Consider the following 26636-nt stretch of genomic DNA (forward strand, 5'->3'; position numbering starts at 1 on the left):
ATCTCACATGCTCATCTCATCAGAATCTACCTTCTCTCTGCATTTGCAGTTGCAGCTGCTTATCTTCAGGTTTGAGCTCCAGCTAACCATGTTTTTTTTCAACCATCTCCTTTCCAGTCCTGTCTTGAAAGCTGTTTAGCTTCACAAATTTGTAACCATATACTTCATCTCACCTTTGACTTGTAGCTTAGACACTAAATCTAGATGAGAGAGTCACCTAAAGATCTTTTGTTTTTCTTTTTCAACAAGATCCAAGATGCAGTTTTTTCTATCCCACCCACACATGAAACCTTTCAAAATAAGGGAGGTCTGGCCTGCAGCTCAATAACATTTGACTTTTGGATGCAATTTTCCCCTCTTCAGAATGGCTGAAAATATCTTCTTCTCCAGGAAACTGTCTCCTTTAGCCACTACCCTCCTCTAAATTGCTGCTCCAAGGTCCTCTGTTTCCCCCTCAGACCACAGTGCACAGAGCATGTACGTGTGGGGAGGTGGGGGTGGGGTTGTGAAGAGGAAGACAAGTTTGGTTAACACTATCTATTCATTCACATTTTACACACCTTCTCCCAGGTTTTCTGTTTTGAGTAGGACAAACTACTAATACACATCAATAATACTTTCTTATTTTTCCCCAAAACTTAGTGGCACTAACAACAAAAACCTGACCATTTTTTTGGAGACTGGTATTTTGAGAATACCCATTGTCACACTGACAAATACCTTCTTCCTTTGCTACCTATTTTAAACTTACTTTACAAGTCTGGAGCCTTTGTATTCTAAAAGCACCCACCACAACAGAATCCTAGCATGTAATTAAGGTTTCTACGTTTTTTAAAAAGGGAAAATATGAAGAATAACCCAGGATGTTGCCACACAACAGACTTCCTATTGCCAGAGTTCGGTAATTTAGACTTGGGGTTAGTTAGTTTGCGTTAAAAGAGAGGATATAGTGTCTTGTGCTCACTAAATCTCGTTTTATTCAATTTAAAAGAACTAGGCAATTTACCCTCCCTCAGCACATAATGCAGATCATGGCTAAGGAGGATCTAAAGTAATGCTACAGCTGCTTAGCTCTTCCCTTGCACTAAGTTCTGCATTCATTTCTGCTCTAGTCTGTAGTTCTATTTTGTAATGGAACATACAGCCTAGTTATTTATAGGCTTTCTAAGGATTAACTACACACTCATAAGAATAAACCCTCAAGAGGTTAACCTCATCCTCTTAAGCTTCACACACTACAATCCCAGAGATAGCTGGCAACCACAACCAAAAGAAAAAATAATCCTACATCTTGCTAATCCTTCAACCAATCACCTCATGCAACAGTAGAGAGGCTTCTCGGAGGCCTACAACTCTGTCTCAAGAGTACTGTCAATCCAAAAGACATGTATTTCACTGAACCATTAGCAACCCACCTCAAAAGGCAAAATAAGACATACCTGGCTGCTCAGTGGTACACTGAAATAGTGCATCTAAAACGCATCAAAGATTCCCGTTTGCTCCTTCTATTTCTCATTCAGATATTTCCATATTCTACACATAAAGCTACCTAGTTTATTAATTTGAAAGTAAATCTAACAAACTTTGCATTTTTTACATCTATATAGACCAATTTAACTGTCCCTTATACTTCCTAGCATGTACTTTGAGTACCTTTGATTTTCCAGCCAGATCATCTCCCGCAAAAAAAAAAAAAAACAAAACCCCCCACACAACACCCTTCAAGTTAAACCACGACGATCTACCTAATTCTTTCATACCATGACTTGGATTCTCCCTTAACCCCAAACATGGATGCTGCCTCCAGCTGCAGCAGTGCCAATGAGTTAACAGGTGCACTTGGCTTTTAAGTTAAAGATTGCTGTTTTGCTTATTATTTATCTAGCAAAATTGGTACTTCATTCAACTTTAATATAACAAATATCAAATGGTGCCATTTAAAAAAATTTGCACGGAGGTTATTTAGCGACACTGCTACTCCATGGCTGGAAGTTAAAGCCTTCAAGAACTGGCAGGAAAAGTTTAACACCAGAGGTATGACTGTTAATAACCAAATATCATCCACAGTTCTTTCCTGAAGTAAGAATTTTTAATCAACACAGAGGATTAGCACCTCTTACAAGCTCACTGATTCCAACTATATTACTTTTTTAAAAAAAATGTGCCAATTCATTCTCTTTTGTGCATTCTTAATATACACCAATTCCAAAGCCTGGCTTTTGACTTTGTAGGTAAATTCTCTGAAAAAATCTCAGTCCCATGAGACTACAAGTCCCTATCCTCACCATCTGTCCTCTAATAGGCTTACACCTTTTTAACTGGAAATAAAAAAAAGTATAAGATAATGACAATTCAAAACAATCTTGTATTGCAAAAAGTTGTTCCCACTAATTAAAGGCTTTGTTCCCTTCCAGAAATCACATATAGCCCAGCAGCAACAGGAATTGCAATAACTCAGACAAGCCAACTGGAAAACTCTTGAATCATCTAGTCTCAGGAAACAATGGCCTGTAAAGAGAGAAAGGAAGGAGGGGAAAAAAGTCAAACCCCAACAAAAATGCAGACTTTATCTAATCAAAAGAGACTACGCAAGTGAACGTCAGCTAGGAAAATTAAACTTTCCTCCTATTCTCAAAATTAGTTTTATGTAAGTATCCTTGGCAATATGATGCTAGAGGCTACTCGATTTCATCTTCTACTGTTACAGATTGCTCCAGCCTATTTGCATTCTGAAAAGAAGTTTCATGATCTTTCATGCTCATAATAGATGTCTAAACCGTTAAATTACTATTTCTTTTCTTATCTTGAAAGACACTGCACTTTAACAGCATGGCCCTCCCATTGTTCTTCACACTAAGTCAGGTCCCTGAACAATACTGACAGCTGCTATCAAACTGGGCCATGCTCACTCTTGGTGCAGCTGCCGCCTGTAGGAACAGACAGGCTTCTGATGTGTCCTCCCCTCTGGGAAGAGGGCTTGACACACTGCGTGCTCAGTGAGGGGTAGCAAAGGTCCACTGAATTGTCAACCCAATTTTATGCTATTCAGATTTTCCAGGATGCACACTGTCCCTTTCAAACAAAATCAAACATATGTCAGAGTATGAAACTTATTGTGCTGCACAAGATAATTATTGATCATGTAAGACTGTAAAAGATCACTGTGACGTACATCTAATTTTACCATTATGTATACGCATACATCTCCATGGTCAAAGAAATTTTGTGCCCAAAGTGTTCATTTCCTCATCCACAGTTTTGGATTTGTATGGCATCATTCAGAAGTCTTTCAGAAGACACAGTAAAGTATCTCTTCCGGTGAATCTTAGCTAATTTAAAAATAAAAAATGTGGAGGCTTCTATTCCTGCTTCCAAAGAGATTTCCTCCCCCCCCCCCCGCCAAAAAAAATTCATAACTGCATGTGGTATTTGTAGATCCTATTGCTTTTAAAAGACTACATTGTGCAGACTTTAAAAAGAGGTACATGACATGCTTGAGATAGTAAAATTTGATTTGGCTAAGCAGCACTGTCCTAAGTCCACCAAGAGTGTTTGTAAATGTATTTTAAAACATATTTCCATTTACTGCATAAAATATTCTTTAAAACTAGTTCATTAGAAAGGGTTTTCCATTCCATTTTCACCCTGAAGAAGTCAGTCATTTTAAAAAATGCAAGAAAGTACAGTTCTCTAATCTTTGCTAATCAAATACCACAAATGTACATGTGCTGTGTTTCAAAGATCAACCAGGTATTCATAAAGTAATTCATTACACAAGCAAAGCATAGAGGAGACTGTGACAAATACAGATGTAATTGTGTGGGTTTCTAAGATGTGATTAGCAAATCAACTAAGTAACAGTCAAAATTTGATATGAAGGGAAAAAACAGTGCAGATTTGAAGGGGGGGTATGTTTATGCAAAGCTAATCTGTCAAGTGTAATAAAGCAGCTTGAATAAAATTTAAGCTGAAAATCCACTGAAGCTCCCCATTTCAGGGAGGAAAAGCTATTAAAAGGAAATGAAGGTCACCCTCCCAGTTTATTTCACCTAATTGACTGCCAATAGCTTACCACAGGCAAACCGACTGCAGATCTGCAATTGAGAAACTGATGAAAGGAGAGTTTTCAAGCTGAGGCTCATTCTTTTAATCCTCCCTTACTCCTATTTTTTTTTTTTTCCATCTCCAGTTGGGATGTAATTTTAAGCACAGATGGATTAACTGGTTCCATTGTCTGTAGATGTCATTGGACTATGGCACTGTTAATCCGTACAGCAGCATGTCTAATTATCATTAGAAAGTGTCTGAGGGAACTATAAAGACCAGCAGGGCATCTTCTCACAAGCAATTAACATAAAGTGATAAATGAGTAATTTGAATCTGTTCAAAGCGCTCACATATGAATAAAATCAGAAAGGACAGGTTCTTGTTTTGGCTACTTCTTTTACTTAGTCGGGAAGGGCAGAAAACATGAGAAATATTCTAGACTTAGTGGCGGGGGAAATGACCTCATGCAGTGGAAGGAATGTATGGTTCAGAAAGTTCATTAATACAAAGCAAATGACTTGTGATTGACAACCAGTCACATGCAAGTAGTATTAACTTATTTCAGCATATTTAGAAGCACATACTTCGTGAAAGGCTATTAGAACACTGTGTCAGACAATTAATACTACTTCAAAAGCAAGTGAAGTTTCTTTTCAGTAGCTTGCTAATTTAAAATTCATGAAAGATTCACAAGAAAGGGAAAGAAAGAAGAATGAATAGTTGTACAGGCTCCAAGAACTCAAGTGTCACAAAACGCATCAGGCAAAGGTAACTAGATCAACTGACATACAATACCTACAAATAAACAAGCAACTCTGCTAATCATGATATTTCTTGCAGGAAAAGTTTTGTTACGCACAGCGTTGCTGCACAAAATGATGTTCTGACAAAATAAACTATTAACTTTATCCCTGCTAAAATCTGTGTGAAGCAAGACAAACACTTCAGCAACACTGGGCATCAAAACAGTGTTAGATATCAGAACATTAACCTTATTTTTAAAATGGCAAAGCAGTAAGATATGAAAGCAAGTTATACACACTGTAGGAGGTAGACCTGGAAGGCCACGTACCCCGATGATTGCATTCAGTTCAGCCATGGTCACTTGTTTGGCACGTTCTACAGCTTGGGCCACTTGCTGCTGATGCTATTAAAAGAAGAAGGGGTATGGGGAGGAATTTGTGTTAAGGTACTGACCACACCTAATCAAACCAGGATTACAAACACCTGAATAACCAGTTTGTCTGCAGAAGCCCAGGCTAACTATTGCAAGACATCTTATGCAGGTAAAAGGTAACAGTGCCCTATTTCTCACCTCTTCAAAAGCAAACAAGAGCCCTGAGGGCAGCCAGCTCACCTCTTCCCCCATGCCACTTCAACATTAGTTTTCTGGCAAACGAATAAACAGTTTCTCATGGAGTTGACAAGACGATAATGTCAACTTCACACTAGTGTCAGTTTTGACATTTATATACTCTGTGCCCACACAGCAAAATCCACTGAAACTTCAAACGGGGAAAAGAAGTGCCCCACTGAACTCAATAAGAATTACAAATACTCTTTGTAAACTGTAGAGTTTGAAAAGGCATATTCAAAATAACAGGCTTCAAAATGTAACAGCAGCTGCCCACAACATGCTACAATCACAGTCATCCAGATCAGATGCAGGTTTGTAACCTTAAACAGTGTTTAGCATCTGAGTTAACTACTCACCTTTCACACTAAAATTTGATACAAATTATGTAGACAAGATAAGCATGCTTATTTCACTAGATTCACATTTGACAACTGAATATCAAATAAGCCATCACCATGATTAGAAATGAAAGCATTTTGTTGCATTGGTAATATTTTACAGACTCCCACTCTCCTCAGGCAATGAATGAGGCCGAGCCATTGTCACTAGTTTGAATTCAGATTTGTTAGACCAAATTAGCAGGGGGTTTGCACACTTCAGCTATAACAGATGTTCCTTACACTTGTGTATTGTGATAAAATTAACATCTTAAAACTAGCTAATTTGCAAACAGAAAAGTAACATAATTGCACTTTAACAGCTGAACAGTTTTACTTACTTCCTGAGACAAAAATGGGATGACCTGTGCACAAATTGTATTCAATCTCTTGGCGATTTCTGTCTATAGAGGAAAAGTATTTTGATTAAAACTGTGTTTTAGGTTTGTTGACATATATTAACTAGTGTACAGGATTATAAACTGTGTTTTAGGTTCGTTGCCATGTATTAACTAATGTACAGGATTATATTAAGCTCACACGGTGAAGGAAGTAACAAAAAATCCACCTCACCTCTTCATACTACTGCAAATATGAATAGTTAATATATAAACCAAGATGAGGACTGAGATTTAGTTAGCTACCCTAGGACATCTGCCACGTGTAAAGCACGTAATCTGTATACACATTTAGGCACAAATCTGGTCCTTGTACATAGCTCATTAACAAGTAAAGCATTTTTGAAATCCATTAAGTCCAAGATAAAGCCTTTTAAAAGGTAGATTTATTATTACTCAAATTATCAAGCAGCATAACATGAAGGTGACGGGCATGGAAGAAAAATGTTTCTTTCATGATCAGTTTTATCGGCCTTTTAGGAGGTAAAATTAGTTTTGCTGACAGAAACACACTATCGGGAGTACAAAAGAAATACCAAAACAGAAGCAAAGTGGAATGCAGACAAAAGATGCAGAATTCTAAAACATCCATATTGAGAGAGAATTAAAATAACGTAGACAAGAAAAAGAATCAAATGAGAAAATGTGATAGTCAATAACAGCAAATTAGTGAAATCATGAGTAACAGCAGAACAATAAGGCTAGGAACCAGCACAGAACAGAACAATCATTCACTGAAAGCAGCAGAGAAGACAGCAGGACAAAGTGTTTCAGTCCCACTTTTCAACAGCTTTATCTATCTCCCACTTTTATATCTCCCACTTTTGGCATGCTAACTTGAACTCAGGATTTCTGGTGAGGTACAGGCATCTTTTTCTCTCATTACTCAGTCTTACCTGTGCTTATGGTTTTTCAGACCTATACTTCTGCCCACCATTCAGAACCACCATTATAATTAACCCTCAAGGTACCTGCACAACTCCTACAGTTTTCCTTTAAAACATCTGCAGTCACTGCAGCACAGTTGCACAAAACCAAAATTAGCATCCAGATGTGAACACAGCCTACATACAAGACACTCTGAACAGCTCTTGTGAGTCTGTCATAGCATTAATCCATATAGGTATTTCTTGGAGTTGTTTTGTTTTAAGACAGAAGAAACAAGAGATCCCTGTTGAGAACCATTAATGAAATGAAATAACATGCATAAACCCAAGCAAAGATAAACTCTTTCAAAGAAGTCAGATGAAAACATTGCTAAGTCATCTGCCGAGCCTTCCCATCATCCTGGTTTTTTTTGGAAGACACTGTGATGTGCTGATCCTTATATATCAGTCAAGCAATAATTAGGATACAAAAGCCACCCTCTGCTTTTACATCTCAGCAGACAGGTGATTTAGGATCTAAATACAACTGGCAAGCTTTAACATCTCTTTCCCCACCTCTGACAGACACAGGGAAAACACTTGACAGCACTGAGACTTGTAAAACACCATGTCTCTCTATGGTAAGCTGAAGTACTCCACCTGACCAAAGTCTGGCATTTGACACATCCACTCTAAAGTTTTGTGGAGACAAGAGTCTCTGAAACAGTTCTGGTACGGTTTCTTCCTAGGACAAAAAGGTTCCCCTTAAATAAGGGCAATGCAGTGACAGTTGCGTTATAGCAAACCTTTCTCCCCATGCAACACAGGGAACGTATCTCTAATTTCAATAGAAACAGTTATCATTTCACACAGTACCACAGCTGTCTGTTTCTGTTTTGTTTGGGCCATGACCATAAAATATCCATCATTCTGTGTGGGGCCTTTTGTACTGGTTCTACATACATACCAGGAAAGGAAACACAAGGAAGTTACCAGCTTAACTATTATCAGTTATCAGATTTAACTATTACAAAATTGGTTGGTACTTCCAGTGTCTGGTAACAAGGAAAAAAAACAAACAAAACCAAAACACACACAAAAAACCCACAAAAAACCAAAAAACAAACAAAAAACAACAACAACAACAAAAAAAAAACAAACAACAAAACAAAACCCACACAATTGTGAGAATCTATTTACTAAAGGGCATTTTTCCACATACCTAGTATGCCTCTCCAGAAAGCAAGGTATGTCAGCTATGGAAAGAAAGTCTGTTACACAGCTAAACATCAGCCAGCCAGATTGCTAAGATGTTTAGGGACCAAGAAGTTAATTACCCTAGACCAACGGGTTTACCTTTGTTTCCAGGACAGAAGCCAGGATGAATCATAGTAGGTGATAAAAGAGGAAAGAAAAAAGTAAAATAAGAAACTCATTTGGTTTCTACTGTAAAGTTCTTTGGCCTGTATGCCCTACACAGAAGTCTCCCTATTCTGTAATAGTGATACAAGTATCCTTACTGTAGCTGTAAGGAGAAGAAAAAAAAAAAAAAAAAAAAATCTGTTTTCAGTAGAGTCTATAAAACATGCAAGTCTCTTTCAACCTGATTGATTCTGTGATTCTGTGATCAGGAACTGCAAGAGGTTGTTTTCAGATTTGAGAAAAATTAACTTTTATTACTTTAAATATAAATATCAATTTTCAAAAGCAATATACATTTATCTTTCAAGGTGAAATATCTTTGAGTATATATGCATGTGTATGTGTATATATAGATTAATTCTCGAAAGCAAAAACCTTTTTTTGAAGGAGTCTAGGAGAGCTTCATTAATCAAGACCAGACATCAGTAATTGTCAGTAATGGTGGCATTAGAGTATGTTATATATTCCACATTTGGGGCTCATGTGTTTGAAAGTCTTAAAAGGAAGGTACTTATCAGTTACTTCTAGAGGCCTCCCAATATAACATAGCTATTATCTAACTGCTGATCTTGAGACATGTAGGGCAGTCAGAAGAACGAGTAAACTAAGAAAATTTTGCAGAAAGCTGCTCAAGCATAGACAAACATGACTAATTGCCCATGTTCTTTGGCTTCTTGGTAAAGCTGACTGTAGAAGCCTGCATCTCTCACGAAAGCCCTCCCAGCTCTATGACAGCTCTTAGTAAAGCATCTGAAGTGCCCTTAATTGTTTGTGTTCTTAATGCAGAGCCTCTTGAATACATTCATTTTTAATAGAGGACTTGAGTGTGGCGCCCATCAAAGAATGACAAAACTACGTCATTCACTGGTTCTTGCTGTTATGATTGTCTGTTGATTTATTTGCAAATGACAAGCTTGTCAGACCAGACTGAAGTGCTACCCTCCTTTCTGAAGTATCATTAAAAATTAACACGAAGGAATTCAGCTGCATTTTGTAAAATTAAGTTGAGCCGACAGATTTTTTTTTATTCACTCACGTAATTTTTTTTTGCCTCCGTTCCATCTAATTAAGGACTTAAATGTTTTGACCTAACCATTGCCAGACTCAAGTGTTTGTACTTAAGTTTGTCTCTTGATAAAATGAATTCTTAACGTAATGACGAAGAACAAAGCAGCCAGACTAGTTACTAAATATAATATTTAAATAAGGCATTTTACTAAGCAGTTAAGAAAAAGCTTCTATATACACTTGGGGTATTTTTCCTTCTGTACTGTTAAAAAAAAAAAAAGTATTGTTTTCCTCTACAGTAGTCTATTCCAGATCATTTTGCATTTTGACAGCCTGTACTTTCCAAAGCACCATGTAAGACATCATACTTAAATCAACATGATTTCTTAAACAACTACAGATTTTTGCGCTGGAATGAAAAGGAAGTATAATACAAGTATCCAAACTCTATTTCTCACTACATCTAACGCCCATGTGTATTTTATCACTAATGCTGGAAGCCTATGGGAGGCACAACTCTCACTTGTGAGTGAAGAATGCAACCTTCCTCTGAGAAGAATTAGTTAATCAGCTTTCAGCTTCAGAGGTTTCAACAACAATAATTTTGGTTTTGCTCCAATCAGTGTCTACCATACATGTCCCAGTAGTGATTTTAGCTATAGCATCCATGGTGATGAAAAAGCAAAAATTAAATCTTACAACATGTTATTTTTAACAATCAGTTATATTGTGACAACTGCTCTATAACGAGTGCTGAGACTCCTCAAAGCTGTCCAGGCCTACCTTTACAAAACAGTGCTCAGCTAAAAATGTCCATTGTATGTCAGAAGCTTGTTATTCTTTCTTGCAAACTGCACTTCCTATATCACAATGTTAGTTCAGTATTTGACAGCACTCTATCACCACTTCTTAAGGATGGGCTTATGTATTCTCATGTATCTCATTTTTATTTACTTTAGTTATTTCAACCTAATTTTGAGAATCACCTTTGTCCTTAGATTGGGAAGAATACAGATTATGAACAACATGATTAAAAGTAAAGAAAGAAAACCCAAAGTTCTGATGATATGAGGAAAAGCATATCCTAATCTATTCTTTTAAAGCAAAAGAATCAGAGAATCAGCCTTTAACGCACAGAAAATAATATACTGTCAAATCACATTCACAAAAGCTTTAGAAGGTAATTCTTAATTACTCTGCCTCCACTTACACTTTCAACACATAGAAAGCCAAATACAACAGCGAAATCCTTCTGGAAGAACAAAATGGACTTCCTGCCATTTACAGCACGTAACACAGTAATCCACCAGGAAGTAAAGGTCAATGTTGCACTTTCGGTCATTACTGAATCATGGGGATGAGATGAAAATCGAAGGCTATGAGAATGCTGCAAATGGCTTGACCTCAGACCAATTTCCTTCTCCATCTGTCTAACAGACGTGTATAAAAGCCCTCTTTATGGGACACGCTTGAGTATTTTTTTTAATCCCTATTGCAAGCCAGGAATCAGTGAAATACTACATTTCAAAAGTCCTTGGGTAAGAAACTGCATGTGTGTATTTTAGTCTTGAGCTAAAGTTTAGTACTCATTTAGTATTTTCATTTTTCCAGCAGAATCATCGAAACAAGGACTACACTTAAACTATGTAGCATTTATTCTTTGTGACTAAGACATTTGAAGACAACAAAAAGCACACATACTCACAGAGGAATTACAAAAAAGGAACATTTCACTGTGCTTAGCTCTCTGCATGCTTTGTTAGAACTTTGCTACAGAAAGACTCAAGCCCTTCCAAAAATTTGTTGCTAAGAATGCGGGGCAGCGGGGCAGTGAGGGGATGTTGGAAGTATAATTAAATCTCAAAACTTAAATATTCAAAAGCCTCAAATGATTAAGGCTAGCATTCTATGAACTTTGCTGTTCATGAGCTATTGAATCCACGTTGAGCACTGAGATATGCATATATTATTAATGCCCTTTTATTTAAAACTAATACACTACAATCTGTTTTGGCAATGGCTACAAAAGGAGAAAAAAAATAAAGGCAACATGCCATTTGAAAGTTTAGGCCCCCATAGTATATCAATGTCAAACAACAGCGTTGTCAAGCTAAGATTCAATTCAGGTAAGTGCCACTGCCAAATTTCCTTGTTCCCAGACGTGCTTTAAGATTATTTTATTGCTTAAAATTTAATTTGTTCCAACTCGCGTCTTCATGACAACGTTGGCTAACCCTGCAAATCATTTGGGTAATTGGATATCTTATCTTTCTATTCCTCTCAAATCGAATGATTCTTCTAGAACTGCAGCAGCCAATCAAATTTACAAGCCTTCTGAGTAATAGACTCGCACAAGTAGCCACATTCATCTCCCCTTTACCGCAGTATTAACCACCCTGCGACAAACTGTGGAAGTTGGCCTTCAAACTCTATTTTAAATTATAAACACCATCATTACTAATATTCTCACCAATAGGAGGGGGTGGGAAGTTTTATTCTCAACAGATACTTGAAATGCAATCTGACAAGCAGCAACGGGCGGCATTCATTTCAGCGACAGGAGCAATCTCTGTATTTTGGGCGTAAACTGTCAGTTTAACATGACATATCATTCACAAATACAGCTTTCCCTCTGCCCCACATTTGTACTACTCATTTTAATTGCCAGGTCAGCCACCCACAAGATGATGATATTAAAACCCCAGAAGACTGGCATGAAAAATCTTGAGCTATGAAAAAAAACAAAACACCACTATATTGCAAGTGAGAGTGGGGAGAAGAAGTAGCAGAAATATTAACAGAATAAAAACCTCAAAAAGCCACAGAACGATTGATAGTTTCCAAAGAGAAATTAGTGGGTTTTTTAATTCAGTACCTAAACTACATTTATCTGAATCATCTTAGATGTCAGTTTAAATTACAGAAAGATCATGTTAATTTAAACGTAAGCTACATATGATGCACAAGTCAACAGCTACACTTGCCAAACATCTACTACAGGTTTGGACTTCGTTCAACTGTAAAGTGAAGTGACTGGATGTATTTCAGATGTCTAATTTCAATGCTTTCTATAATAATAGAGGCTGCTGTGCAGCTCTCAATGAACCACTGTACACAACTGCCCATCCCATTTGCAGCTGTAAATCCTGCTGAACCCAAGCCAACTGGCAACAAAGAAGCTGTTGTCAGGATGTTAAAGTGCTCCTTTCAAACATCTTCACTGTGTCAAAACTCTTCCTAAACTTGGCTAAACAGTACAGTTACCACATTTCTCCTTTAACACAACTTTAGCCCACCTTGCTCAAGCACTCAGCTACAAAAGGTGTGTTTATCCAAATTTTAGTTCCACAGCTTAGTTTCCATGCCTAAAGCTAACCTTCAATACACACAGAAGTATTTAAATCTCTGAAGTGAGCACACACATACTTTCAAGCTGTTTTCCAGCACACATACTTCCCACTTTCATTTAGATTCCACGAGCTGCTGAGCAAGTCAGAGGCTGACTCCAATCCAGAAGAGGTCTTGCCACCTTTGCTTCCAGAGGCACACTTTCTTCAAACCACACTGGAGACATTTGGACTTCTCCAACATTTCAACTAACTAGTCAAGCAGAAAACATTACCATAGGAGGAGAGCAAGGGCCAGCTTAGTAGACCAACCACACCAGTGAGTTAAATAGGCTCACAGGAAGCATCCATCAGGTAGCAGAGCAACCCAATGTACCAGGAGAACCAAGCTAGGAGCAGAGGTTTTGGGGGAAAAAATAAGCTACCAGATGAGCTCCTCTCTTCCCACAGGACTGCACTCTCATGTGCTCTTATTGTGCTGTAGAAGAAGCACAGTCTCCAAAACTATCCAGCATGCTTTGCATTATTACCCTTAAGGACATTAAGAACTTAATTTATTCTGGACAACTCCTTGTTGTATGTGTAGTGTTGCTCAGGAGACAAAGAGAAGAGAAAAATAAAGGACGCATAAAAAAGCAGTACGTCTGTAACTCGTACACCCCTATCAGAAAAGGGCCCTGTTTGCTTTTCTTTTAGTTTAGGACACTATTTTAAAAGTACTTCCTATTTTGCTCTCAATCCCACAAGCCACATCCAAATTTCTGCATACATCGTTGCAGCACTTGCCACGCTGAGCCACTTTATTGGCATGGCAGTAGAAAGTCAGAGCTCTTGCAGAGCTAGAGAAGTGCCTAGAACCACACCGCTTCTAAAAATCAGAGCATAAAGTTCCTCAAACCAAGCATGCATCTTTACAGTATGCAAGTCAATAACAAAACTCCCAGTTGGGATTCAGTCCTTACCAACATTCAGGTAAGACTATAATAGCAGTAGAATCTGGATTTGACTAGAAAAACAAGCATGCCATCTGACAAAAAAAAAAAAAGAAGATAAAAAGATGACAAATTAAGACAAGGGCTTGAAATATCGGAAAAAATCCAATATGCTACATTCACCAGGACTTTAGAAATAACTACCAAATCAAAGTTACCAAGTAAGTTGCATGCACTTTTGTATCTTAAATGTAATTTCACCATTTTACAATACTTAGTATATTCACAGCTCAGTTTCAAAAATCCGTCAAGTCAGAGAAACAATTTAATGCCTTAAAAAGGTGTTCATATCAATGCTTCAGGTGCCATTAGGTGACTCACTAATGAATAACAAGTTAAAAGGCTTGACAACTCTTTTGTTAGTAACTAGCAGAATTATCCACCACACAGGATTTGGAAGGAAGGTGAAAATAATGGAGATTTCCACTACGTGGGAAAAAGGTTTGGAAATCTTTCAAGCAAAGCTTCGGGAACACGTCAATAAATTTCTTCCCCATTTTATTATTTTTAATATATATTCTGTTGCTCACAGAATAGAAAAAAAACAGTAAAGATACCATCTAGATTACATTCTAATAGATTGACTGATTGACACTGTCCAAATAGCAACTAGTTTGATGGAGATTAACAGTCACTGCAGAGTTTATAATCATTGGGATAGGAAGGAAGAATGAAAAAGCCAGTAAGACTTCAGGAAAGCGAATGCCCACTGGTAAAGATCAGCTTTATAGGACCTGTTACTGAGAAGGGAAATAAAATGGCATTATGAAGAGCTGGCATTTTCTTTATGAAACAATGTTAAGGACACAGATAACAGTTACTACATCTGAGAATGGAAGAGGAGGGGACAGAGGAAAAAGGGGAGGGATGGAATTGTGCCAAGAGACTAAATCCCAAACTCTTAACTGACTTCATACCAACAGGAAGGAAAGCACACAGGACATGGAAATTAGGTCAGGTGAGGCAGTGTGAATATACACAACACAAGCACATATTTTTGTAACTATATGCCACTAGTAAGCGACAAGTAAAGTAAAGCTACTGTTCTACAGCTTGGAATAATCAGAGGAGAACAAAAAAAAAAATGGTTCAATCCCCTCAATTAGAAAAGGAAAGATATGGTCAAGGGACACCAAGAAGGCCAGAAAGTCTATAATTTTTTTGCATCCGTCTTAACTATACAAGAATTATACTAATTATGTGGTTGGTAATGAATTACTAGTCACGTAATGTCAACGATGCAGCTTAAACAGGAAAGGAACAGATCAGAGTGTTCCAAGTAAAATGCCTTCAAATTGACTACGTCTGATGAAATAAAAAGAGCACACTAGTGAAGACTGAGAAGCTAGTGGACACCTTGCAGAACCTGGAAATGTCAAGTGGATAAGAAACTATGAAAGGACAGTGCCTAACAGTTAGAAAACAGCAAATGAAGGAACAGAGACACTCCAGCTTAATTACTATTCCTTAAGTCTGGGGTATTAAAAAGTCTCTTATCCATAAACATTTAAGTGAAACAGGGATATAAATCACAACTCAGAAGTATTTTTCAGCAGTAAACAACATCGGAATTATGCAATGTCCAAAAAGATAAAGTAATTATGGCTAAGAGAGATAGATTATGTTAATGTCTTTGCAAAGAATTTGACACTCAGTACTACTAGGAGCAACATGAACAGCACAGCCCAGCTAAAACTTCACAGGAACAAATACAAAACTGCTTGATAACTAAACCATCTATGAATACTTTCTCCTCTTCTGCAAATTAAAAAGTTCTGCATGCATGACAGATCCAGTATTTTTCAGTATTTCCCACTAACAAGCATAAAGATCTCTTCATTTGCCCCAATCCTTAATTTGAAGAGAGCTTCAAGCTGAGAAAGACAGAATACGCTGGAGAATAGCTTCAAAACTCACTTTGCAGTGAATGGAAAAATGGACTACAAAGGAAAAAGAAGGACAGGGATAAATAGGGATAAAGGACCATAGCATGCCTAGACAGGAACATAAAGGAAAAGGAAATAATGGGCCAGGAAGGAATCTCTCGGTCACAGCGGATCAGAAGTTGAACGTAAGTCAATAGCATGCTGTTGCAAAAAAGGCTGCCACCACAGTAAGCCGTACACTAAGTAAACCTTCTATGCTACTCAGCACGGCATTTCCTCCCCTGCAGTACTGCACTTATTTAGGGCACTGTACTTCAGACTGGCAACAACATTCAGAGAATGAACATTAGACTGCAGAGGGATACAAAATGGTTCTGGCAGGGGAATGATCTTGCTCTCCCTAACCAGGGTGAAGAAAACGCATAGTAAAGAGGTGAAACTGCAACAGGAAAGACTGAAGTTGTAACTGAAGATGCACTTCAACAGCAAGGACGTAAAAGCACTCTGCTCTCTAGAGAGCTTCCAAGTCACCACTACTGTTTAGTCTTTGCTAACAGATAGTACAAGCACCCTATCAGCAATGACACTGATATAGATGACCCTTCTAGGACACAGGGAGGCACTAGGTCCTTTCTAGTGCTGTGATTCTACAGTTCATATTTCAGTTTAAACAAACAACCTAAGAGCTTCTCATAGGTCTTGTTAATGAAAGATTTTGTGTTTGCTTAACTGGCAATTTATGTCCATCACTTGAAGCCACAGACAGCTAGCTGTCTGCAAAGTAACAGCTGGAAACCTTATAACCAGTTACAAAAACAGAAATTCAGAATGACCTTAAACCCAAACTCAAACATGAAGAACAGTGATAAACATTTCAGCCTTTTTTTAAAAAAAAAAAAACAAAACAAAACACTTTTCTGTAAATGGAAACTGTTGTGGCAACACTGCAAAAGAATGATCTATTAGTTATTTTTCCCAAGAAATTGTGGGGTTTTCATTCACTGCCCCCAGTGATTTAACCCAAACTTCTACATTTAAAAAAGTTGAGATCATCATACCATGAAGCAGAAAGCACAGCAATTAGGAAGTTTTAGAACACTTAATAACAATTTCATAAATAGGCAGATTTCCACAGATCATAAAACCCACCCAGTTTCAGACGTCCTTTCCTTTTCTTGACTAAACAAAAGCAGGTTTCCTCATAGACTTAATACCTCATCAAGATGCAGCTGAACAAGCATACCCATTCTTGCTCCCCTTCTCCAAAACTGAAAGCTATTCTTGTTTTTGCTTGCTAATCCATAGAAGCCTTTAAAATGGCAGAAATAGAGGCAGCAGCATTTTGTTCTCTAAATCAATTTCATCCTCAGCCATCAACTAGATGTTCCAGCACAGAGAAAGAACAGTCCTCCCCTTCTAATTCAAAAATCCATACTACCATTGCCCTTGCAAACTGCTAAACAAGCAGTATTGGCAATTCACTTGTGTTCTGTAATATATTTACTGCAAATCCCAACAGCTTCCCTCCTAATGCAGTTTTCTATTGTGTCTGCTCTTGTCAATACACTGACTGGTCACCTTACAAGTAAGTTGCTTTGACCACCTGTTTACACAAACATCAAAAAGCTTCAAGAGGAACAAAAAAAGACTGAACAGAAAAAAAGATCATACATGCTGCTAGGGGAGGGGGACAAAAAAAAAAACCAAAACAAACAAAACCAAAACAACGAAAAAAACCCTACACCAAAACACAAATTAACATCAGTTTTCTGTCTTGTTATCACATAGCCAAAAAGACTAGTTAGCTCTTCAGATCACCTAAGAAGTACAAAACTTTTCCAGATAAGAAGCCCTGACACAAAGCTTACCCATCCCCCTCAAAGAACTTTAATCTGTAATTTAATTATCTGTGCTAATTTGTTCACACACCTGAAGTACATAAAGAAAAGGTGAGAGCAACTCAGCCAATCCCCAATAGAGATTACTTCTTAAATACTGTGCAATTTATCATTAGCCACAGAATACTATTATCATTATAAAAAGTTCAGTGAAACCTACCAAACTGAATAATTTCCTGAACTGTTTTCCCCATATTAGAAAGTATATTTTATAACAACTAGGCTTCCTAACAACTAAAATTATACTCAACACTTACAAACTTGAAATACTACTACCCTATTAAATAATGCTCTAAACCTTTTCCTATTCCAGTTTCACTTAGGGTACTGTGATTATGGTTCCAAGCAAGAGAATTCAACATCTTTTCCCTTTGTTTATATGAATCTTCACACAGCAACAGGGTAGGCTGTTTTTTTAAGTACCAAAGAAAGTGCATCACTAGGCCTTCTTTTAAAAGAGATAACCTCAGGAAAAAAAAGTGATTTTTAAACCTAGTCAGATTTAAATTAGAATTCACTTAAGAATAAACTCAATTTCAGCAAGCTCTAATCTACTCTTCAATCATCTCCAGCACTATGGCATAAATAGGTCACCAGTGGAGTTTCGTAGGGGCCTTTACTGCGGTCTGTTTTATGAATATGTTCAGCAGCACAGCCTGGAAAAGACAGCAAGCAGTGAGTAAGAAAGCTTGCTCCATAAGAGAATTCATTCAAAATAAAAACAATGGCTGAAGAACTCCAAAGAGACCTTACAAGTCTAAGTGGGTAATGAAAATAATTGTTTGTAAACAAAATTTACACATACTGGGAGTAGCCATCCCTAGCCTCAATGTAAAATGATGGCTCCTGAGCTTACAATCATCCTTCATGAGCAAGAACTCAAATGTGAAAGGTGACTCCAGCAGTTCAGCGTTTCACAGTAGCCAAAAGATAAATCAGATATTGGGAACTTTACTGATGAGAAGGAGAAGATAAAAAAACGGAGAGGGAGGAAAGGAGGGAGGAAAGGAGGGAGGAAAGGAGGGAGGAAAGGAGGGAGGAAAGGAGGGAGGAAAGGAGGGAGGAAAGGAGGGAGGAAAGGAGGGAGGAAAGGAGGGAGGAAAGGAGGGAGGAAAGGAAAACATCCCAAAAACACAACTAAGTGATAATATAAATCTCTGGTTCACCTGCACCCTGAGAACTGCACGTAGTCCTAGTGCCCTCATTTCAACAGGCTGGTTGAAAAGGAAAAATATTAAGGGAAAAGCAGGGAAGATGATTCAAAGAAAGCCACACAGCTATATAGACTGGGATTGCCCAACCTGAAAAGGAGTCAACGCAGATGGATTATGACAGAGGTCTAAAACTTTGAGTGCATTGAAAAAGCAGCTAGGTATCAACTACTTGTCCATTCTGAGAACGAGGGGCCATTAAGATAGTGGAAACCAGGTTCAACGCAAACAAAGGCTGGTTTTTGTCCTACAGCTGGAACAACCTCCTTCCCACAACAGTACAGCCAGGGTGGAAACACACTAGAAAGCAGTTTTGCAGAAGAGGACACACGTGTCCTGGAGGACAAGTTGAATATGCATCAGCCCCTCACCCTTGCGTTGATGAAGGCTACATCACATACTAGGATGCAATAGTATGACTGTAACCAGCTGGCTGATTAAAACTAAATTGTTTGCCTTTCTCATCCTATTGTTTGGCAAGAAGGAAGATGTTGCCAAACTGGAGCAAGTCACTAAGTAACACCAGTAAGATGACTGCGAATCGGAGCACACAACGTACCAGGAAGAAGTTTTGTTTGTTTAGTTTTAAGAAGTGTGAGATTAATGGGAGAGGAGACCTGATTGCTGACAAACAGGTGATCATGGAGAAGACTAAGTCAGACTCTTCTTAGAGGTACACAGCAGAAGAACAAAAGGCAAGCAATGGTCATCAGTGCTGAAAGCCAAAGTCCCAGCTAGTGAAGGAAAAAGTTATTCACAATGAGGGTGGGTCAAACACTGGAAAGTGTTGCCCAGAAATGTCACATAAGATTATCTCCACAAAATACTTAAGATGGAACTTTGATACTTGCGAAAGCACAGGTTGCAAGTTCAGGTTGAACATGGGACCAACTTGCAAGTATTTTAAAAGCCATGGACTATGAGTAATCATAAGGACTGATCTGTTAAACTAGCTCTTTTGACAAATACATGCTGAAAAATCAGGAATTCTCCCTGTCAGCTGTTGTTTTTCCCCTTTCTGAAAGGACCTATGTGAGCAACTACTATTGCTCAAGTAGCTACATTCAGAGTCCAGCTAAGAAGTGTGATGCAAAAGACGAAAAAAGTAGTGTTTGATATAATTGCCATTAGATATCCCTAAATCTTACCTCAAACAGAAAGATAACCTCATTAGTTCTACTCAAAGCTGTTACCATTTTTAAAATATCAGTACTGTGCAGTCTTCTGATAAGTGCCAGTTAACCTAAAATTGTTTTTAAAGGCTTTTATTATATGCCAATGGTGACCTACTATCAAACCTAGAAGATCCTATCTTCCGTTTTGCACAGGAGACACAACGCAATTTTACTGCTTTGCTACAAACACTTAAGTACTGGACTAGCGTGCGAGGAAGGGTAATTCAATGCTCAGCTTGATTTGGTATAACAACTAGCAGAAGGAGGGAAAGAGTTAAGCTTTTTCCCCGTAATCTGTTGTGGCAGAAGGGAACTGCACATTCAGAGAGCATCTTCGCTCTTAATCTTCTCCCTGCCCCAAAAAATACCAGGACTTTTTTTTTTTGCCCACTTGAATCAATCCATAAAGTATATCAACAGACATTTGTCAACATAAGTTCCAGCAATGCAAGAGAAGTTTAACAACGCAGCTGGCAGGAACCCATTTCTTCTCTCCCTCCACAGTTCTTTGAGGAACCTGAAATCTGGCAGACCAAGTCTAAAATGTGAGATGATCAGGCAGTTTTTAACATATGTACAGTGTTTATACTGAGACATACTTTCAGATTAAGTTGTATATGGAGTTGACATAATAGATGGTATCTGACAATATGGTTATCTAAAAGCCACATGGAGACTTATTTCACACAGTGCCTTGAATCTGCCAGATAACTCCTTCACAACAATGCTGGCCTTGAGCTTGAATGTGGTTCAAAGTCAAGAAAGTTGAAGTCATTACTCCATTCTTTCCTCCCCGTTCAAACTGGCAACTCTAGTTGTGGTTGAAATGGCTGCACTGATGATAAAACTGTACTCATTTAGAAACCCAGTACTTGTAGAATAAGTACAATTTTTTTGAGTGAAAAGCATGATGTTCCAATCAACCTTACCATTTTCTCTTTTAAATAAAAACAGGTTTTGCATGTCTTATGTGGCAGTGCCAACCGTAAAATGCTCTTGAAACACTCACTGCACACCACCAAAACCTTAAGGATTCATGAAGTTTTTCATTCCAATAATTAAAATCCAAGCAGGAAAAAAGAAAAAAAATAATTTATCTTTAAATCCCTTTCAACAGCACAGCCATCCTACTCAGAAGCTGTAGAGTGCTAACTAAGCTCTTTAATTCCCTTCTATTTAACCCACTCCTGAAGACTGATGTTCTAATGAGATGTCAGTAGAAAATTCTGTACTTTGCCATACAGCATTAGAAATGATTCCACAAAACAGTCCAGGCTAAAACAGACATTTAACTGTTGTACAACTGGTTAACACAATGCAGCTGGGGAGTTTGTGTACTTTTCTACAAGATGCAAGGTACTGAATGACAGGTCTGCCTCCAGGCAGGTCACAGAGATCACAATAACCCACCCAAAGAGAAGGAAACCTAGCTGTCACCGTTGGGATAGCAGAAACCCACATACTGTAGCAGTTTATATAGTCTGTCAGCTGGTTCAGCAGTGATGAATTTTTCTTTCTTTGGCTGCCTGTCACTGAACAAAAGCTAATCTTGCACCTAAACAATCTAGGCATTAAATGCACAGGAAGACATCTTCTGACAACATAAGATGACAGACAGGGCTGGTGAAAATAAAGAGTCACTGCCCTAATAGCCAAGGGCAGCAACCTTTTAAGTACAGTGGGATTTTCAACGCCCAACCAACGCTACCTCTTGGCACTAGCAGTTGATGCATCTGCTTTGCCAGCCACAGATGTCACTGGAGAAAATCTGACTTGAACAGTATAACACTGAAGAGAAACTTAAGACCACACAAAACATCCTTATTCACTTTGTCTTCTTGACACATATGGAAACAATAACTGAATCAAGTGCATCTATCCTATATGAATCCTCAGGTGCTTGTTTCTGTTTCAAGTATGGAAAACTTAGTAACTATTCACCTTAAAATAGTTTCTCTGAAAACAGTACAAGAATCCACACGCAACATCCTCTTAAGAACAAACATCTGAAATTCTTTAAAAAAAAAATAATAAAAAACCCCACACAGAAACAAGGCAACAACAGAAAAAAACCCAAACCCATAAACCAGCCACAAATATGCCAAAAAGATTATTTTTTGACCACCGTTCAGCCAGCAGCAGTACCTCAATTTAAGCACACAGTTATGCAATTAAACACTGCAAAGTGCCAAAGCTAAAGTTGTGAGGGAAGGCTTACCATGGCCATTTCTAGACTCAAATGCAACATATGCAAGTGGAAAGCTCTGCAGTACAGCTGTTTCTGTATGGAAAGTTCACCTCAGTTAAGTCTGTTTATAGCAACATTCAAGTCCTGACTAACTTTAAGTCAAATTATAATAGATTACCAAATTAAATGAAGAGGCAACTGTTGATGCAACTGCATCAGTACAAGAAGTCAATGCTTTCACATGGAGGCAAACTGCAGCTACTTCATTTTATCGCACTGACTCCACCTTAACAGTGATGCACGCACCACGCTGCATAAAGAAACACTGCTGCAGCGTAATTTTTTGCTTTTCTATCAGCAGCCCAAGCACTCTGAAGGGCTCCACACAGTGTGAGTGCAGCATCCACCCAGGAGGTAGGCCTTAAAAACGTTAAAGCTTGTTCAGAAGAAAGTTTCCCCATCACTGCATTTTTCAGTAACAAAGATGTTGTCAGAAATGACAATTTTTTGTGTCCCCTGATGATGCCTTGCTAGCATTTGGTTATAAGCCATAAAGCAGGAATAATTTCAGCCTTTCAGGAGTCTAGCTAATGCCCAGTTTCCCCCTAGAGAGAATTCCTGTCAAACGTAATGAGAGCTCCAAAGGCACTCTCTACAACATAATGAGCACTTAGGCCAGGCTGGTGATCAGCCAGCAAAAAGCATCAATTTGAGCTTGGCTACACCCTTGGGGCTAGACGTCACCAGTTTTAATAAGAATTATGATTATTATCTGCCAAAAGCCTCCTCAGAACTTAGCAGTGGAAATTCAGAAGAATGTCATTGGTAGGTTTTTTTGTTTCCTCTAATCTAAGACCACCTACGTACTGAGCTGTAACACCATTTGGCATCCTCATTGCAGGCATCTAAATCAAGAGTCTTTAAGATGAAGGTGCTACTTTTATCGGAAATTAAAACTACTTAACATGTAAAAGCATAGTATCCGAGACTCATATCCAGGGAAATGTATTTATGCCTTCAAAAGCTTATTCTTTTCTAACAGAGTACACAGAGCGAGTGTGCTCTACACTCCTCAGCTAGAACCAACACAGGTATAATACTCTGTCATAAATCTTAAAAGCTTCCAAAGTATCACTGCCTACTAGGTATGTAATTATAGTTGCCATACATACAGAACATTAAATCCTTGCAATACACAGATGTTAAGGTCAAAGTGGAAACCTCAGTTCTAACACTCTTTAATCTTGTGAGCTTAATTGATTTTATCCAAAGTTAATTCCTGCTGTATTTACTGAAGTCACACCTTCTCTTCAAAGATCTTCCGAAAACAACATCCATTTTGCACCAAGTGAGGCTCCTACACAGATGTTGGCTTCCTCACAGGTTACAATGTGCCAAGAAGTTATTCAGGAGAAGAAAAAAAAAAAAAAATCCAAGAAAGAAACCTCCAAATCACAAAGCCTGGAAAAATCACTTCACAGAAAAACCGTCATTCTTCTGAAACACAAGCCACAAGAAAACTAATGCAACTGCAGTACCAAACCAAGTCAAATACTACTCTGGTTGTTCTGTCTACCTATTCGGTTTATTACTCTAAAAAAATGAGGTTGTCATAATATTTCTTCTTTTACCAGCATTTTGGATTCAAATAAATCTACATCTAAAAACCAAGAGAATACCTACCCAGCTTTGCAGACAAAGTTATCATGGAATTACAATACCACTTTATCAAATATAATATTTTTAGGGGAAAACAAAACAAAACAAAAAAAAGAAAAAATCAAAGAGTCCAGAGTTACAAAAGCAAAATTCAACTCTGCGATTCACTTGCTTAATGAAAGTCTTTTGAGTATACTGAAGATCCGAAGCCTGAACTAATCAATTTCTTCACTGTGCCCTAGCCGGTCAGCCATGCTCTTTAATTTATGAAACAAGAGTTTCAGACGAAATAGCACATACACATCAAGAAAGAATTGTATTGTTGCACTTTGAAATGTGTCCAACTGTGCAACTTCATCTAATGATAATTTTTTTTAAGAGGCCATCGATTTCTGAAAGACTTATTGTACCAGCATCTTGATGAAAAAGTGAATGTCAGCATATCTACAGAATACTTACACCCTGCCATTAATGCTTTATTTGGCAGACAATGACTACTCAATTGAGGGTCCTCTGGGCTGAGCAATCATTTAGCTTTTCTTCTCTTATGAGGTCCTTAGTGTCTTGTTCCAGTTCACTACTCTTTTTATTCACCATTATAGTGGCCATAAGTGTGAATTTTATGGGAACTTGCAAACTCATAGTCATAACTAGAGCTTTCCAAGTCACTAATCTTTTCATACCTTTAAATGGCAAGGATTTGAGCAACTACCACTACATATGCTACACATGCATAAGACCAGTTCTACATACTGAAGGCTCTAACACTAACAAAATAAAACCACGTAAAGCACTGAATTATATTTCTGAAACTACAGACACAAGACCTTTCCTATTTTTGCCACCATCTTTCAGGACCAATACCAAGAAAGCCTAGTTGCTCAACCTAATCTATACCTTATCTGACAGCAGGTAGGCAAAGGTTTACTAATCACAGCTACAAATCAGACTATTGATTCAGACACATGATACAGTCATCCAAACACAAACAGAATGCCTACATGTAAATGTACTAGACAGACTTTAGATTTTGTGGTTTAGGAAAAATGCCTTACCTGTTTGTGCATTTCAATGTTTAATCCATACGACATTTCATAATACTGCAAATAAAGGAGCATACATTATTTTCTTATGCAGGCTTACATTGTATTAGGAGGTATTTACTGAAATAAAGAAAAACCAAATATACTTACCATCACATAGTGCCTCTGCATTTCTGTCTTTTCACTTGCCAGTTTCTCACATTCCAATTTAAGGCTACAAAACAGATCACACTTCTATGTAACTGTTATGTCATTTAGTTTGACATCTACCCATTTCATCTGTATTTTGACAGAAGCAGCTAATTAAAAAACTTCATAAACTATCATGCAAATATAGAGAGAAAGACTTAATTCATACTTCAAATACAAAGGCTGAACAGGAAATTTAAAACGTATTTCATGTGTGCTGTATGAGACGCAAACTGTCTCCGGAACCCAAACATATCCAATCTTCATGCTTTGGCAAAGAGCTGCTATGAAGTGCTACAACTTTCAAGCTACAACGGGACCTGAATTTCTCTGAAGTACTTCTCAGTAGTAAAATAGAGGTATTTCTTTGTATATGACATTTAGTAAATTACTGCCAGGTAACACTTCTCACGTTTGCAATTACAACTTGAGTATGTCTATAATTCTTAACCTTAAGTACACTCTCGCTAATGTTATCTTGTCCACAGCTTGAAAATCAGTAACTTTGACTATCATTTACTAGCAAGTTTGTTTTCTATTTTTGTTTTCATAAAAGAAAATAAGTTGCATTTGGCACTTGCATGTCTGATCACTAACAACGGTATTATCCTGACTACTTTTGCTGAGGGCAAATGGCTCAACATTCCCTTTGTTCTCTGGCAAAGAGGTTGGTTTTTTTTTTTTTAAATGACACTAGTAAGCATCCCAAGGAACAGTGTATAAGCCAGCATTTTACTCTCACAACTGAGATATGGAGTGCTTGTAGTTTTACACTGCATTTCTAAAGTAATAAACGACTTAAACAAGTTAACTATTCTAGATAAGACTAAGACTACAGTAACATAGGTAAGAAAGAGGAAGTCTAATCAAAACCAAGCGATTTCTAACTGGGAAACCTGCAAAGCTTTTATTCCTACTGAGATCTTGCAGGTGCACATAAGTACAAAATTAAGGAAGATTAACGGCCATTAACGCCAATTGCCCTGTGTACCAAGAACCCATACCCTAAATCTCTGTAAGGACCTCAACAGCAAGCACAAACGCAACAAGAACGTCCGAGGGACAGCGTAACAATCAGAAATGCATGCCATGGCTTCAGCACATTCATGTCAACTTTGTGTTAGTACTCCAGTACTTGCGGGCTTTAATAATCCTTCTTGTCTCTTTACGCACCTCACCTCGGCATTTTATTAATCTTTGCATCAACACCACACACACATAAGCAAACAGAATTAACCTCCTTAACGCTCTGTGCCACATAATTAGCGCCGGCCTTCTCTCGATATACTTAAAAAAATCCCGCCCACAAAAAAAAAACCAGTATTTGTTAGGGATCCTTAAATGCATCCCAGCGCCGAACAGCTCCAGCTTCGACATTACCACCCTTCGGCAGGTGCCCGGGCAGCACCTCGGCAGGAGGAACCCGTGCAGGGCAGGGCTCCCCCTGAGCGCCCCATCCTCCGGGCACCCCCCGCCGCCGCTAGGGACCGGGGCTCCCCACACCGCCCCTTACCACACCGGCCGGGAGAGGCCGGCGGTGCCGGGGAGGCCGGGTCCCGCAGCGGGGCGACGC

The 26636-nt window shown here is 38.2% G+C and overlaps 1 protein-coding gene across 3 annotated transcripts in view; it reads right to left on the reverse strand.

Annotated features, from left to right (window-relative positions):
* LOC137675816 (transducin-like enhancer protein 1) overlaps positions 1–26636 on the reverse strand; it is a 78167-nt gene that overhangs the window by 50291 nt on the left and 1240 nt on the right. For 2 of the 3 annotated variants that reach the window (XM_068422041.1, XM_068422040.1), the window contains exons 3-6: positions 25025–25088; positions 24887–24931; positions 6123–6185; positions 5120–5194 (exon numbers count right to left, since the gene is read on the reverse strand). In XM_068422041.1, coding sequence (XP_068278142.1) covers positions 5120–5194; positions 6123–6185; positions 24887–24931; positions 25025–25088 — 247 coding nt within the window. Of the gene's footprint in view, positions 1–5089; positions 5195–6122; positions 6186–24886; positions 24932–25024; positions 25089–26636 lie in introns of all 3 variants that reach the window. The other variant, XM_068422038.1, reaches the window with a different exon arrangement.

Source organism: Nyctibius grandis, chromosome Z, assembly GCF_013368605.1.
Source record: "Nyctibius grandis isolate bNycGra1 chromosome Z, bNycGra1.pri, whole genome shotgun sequence".
Taxonomy (NCBI): Eukaryota; Metazoa; Chordata; class Aves; order Nyctibiiformes; family Nyctibiidae; genus Nyctibius; species Nyctibius grandis.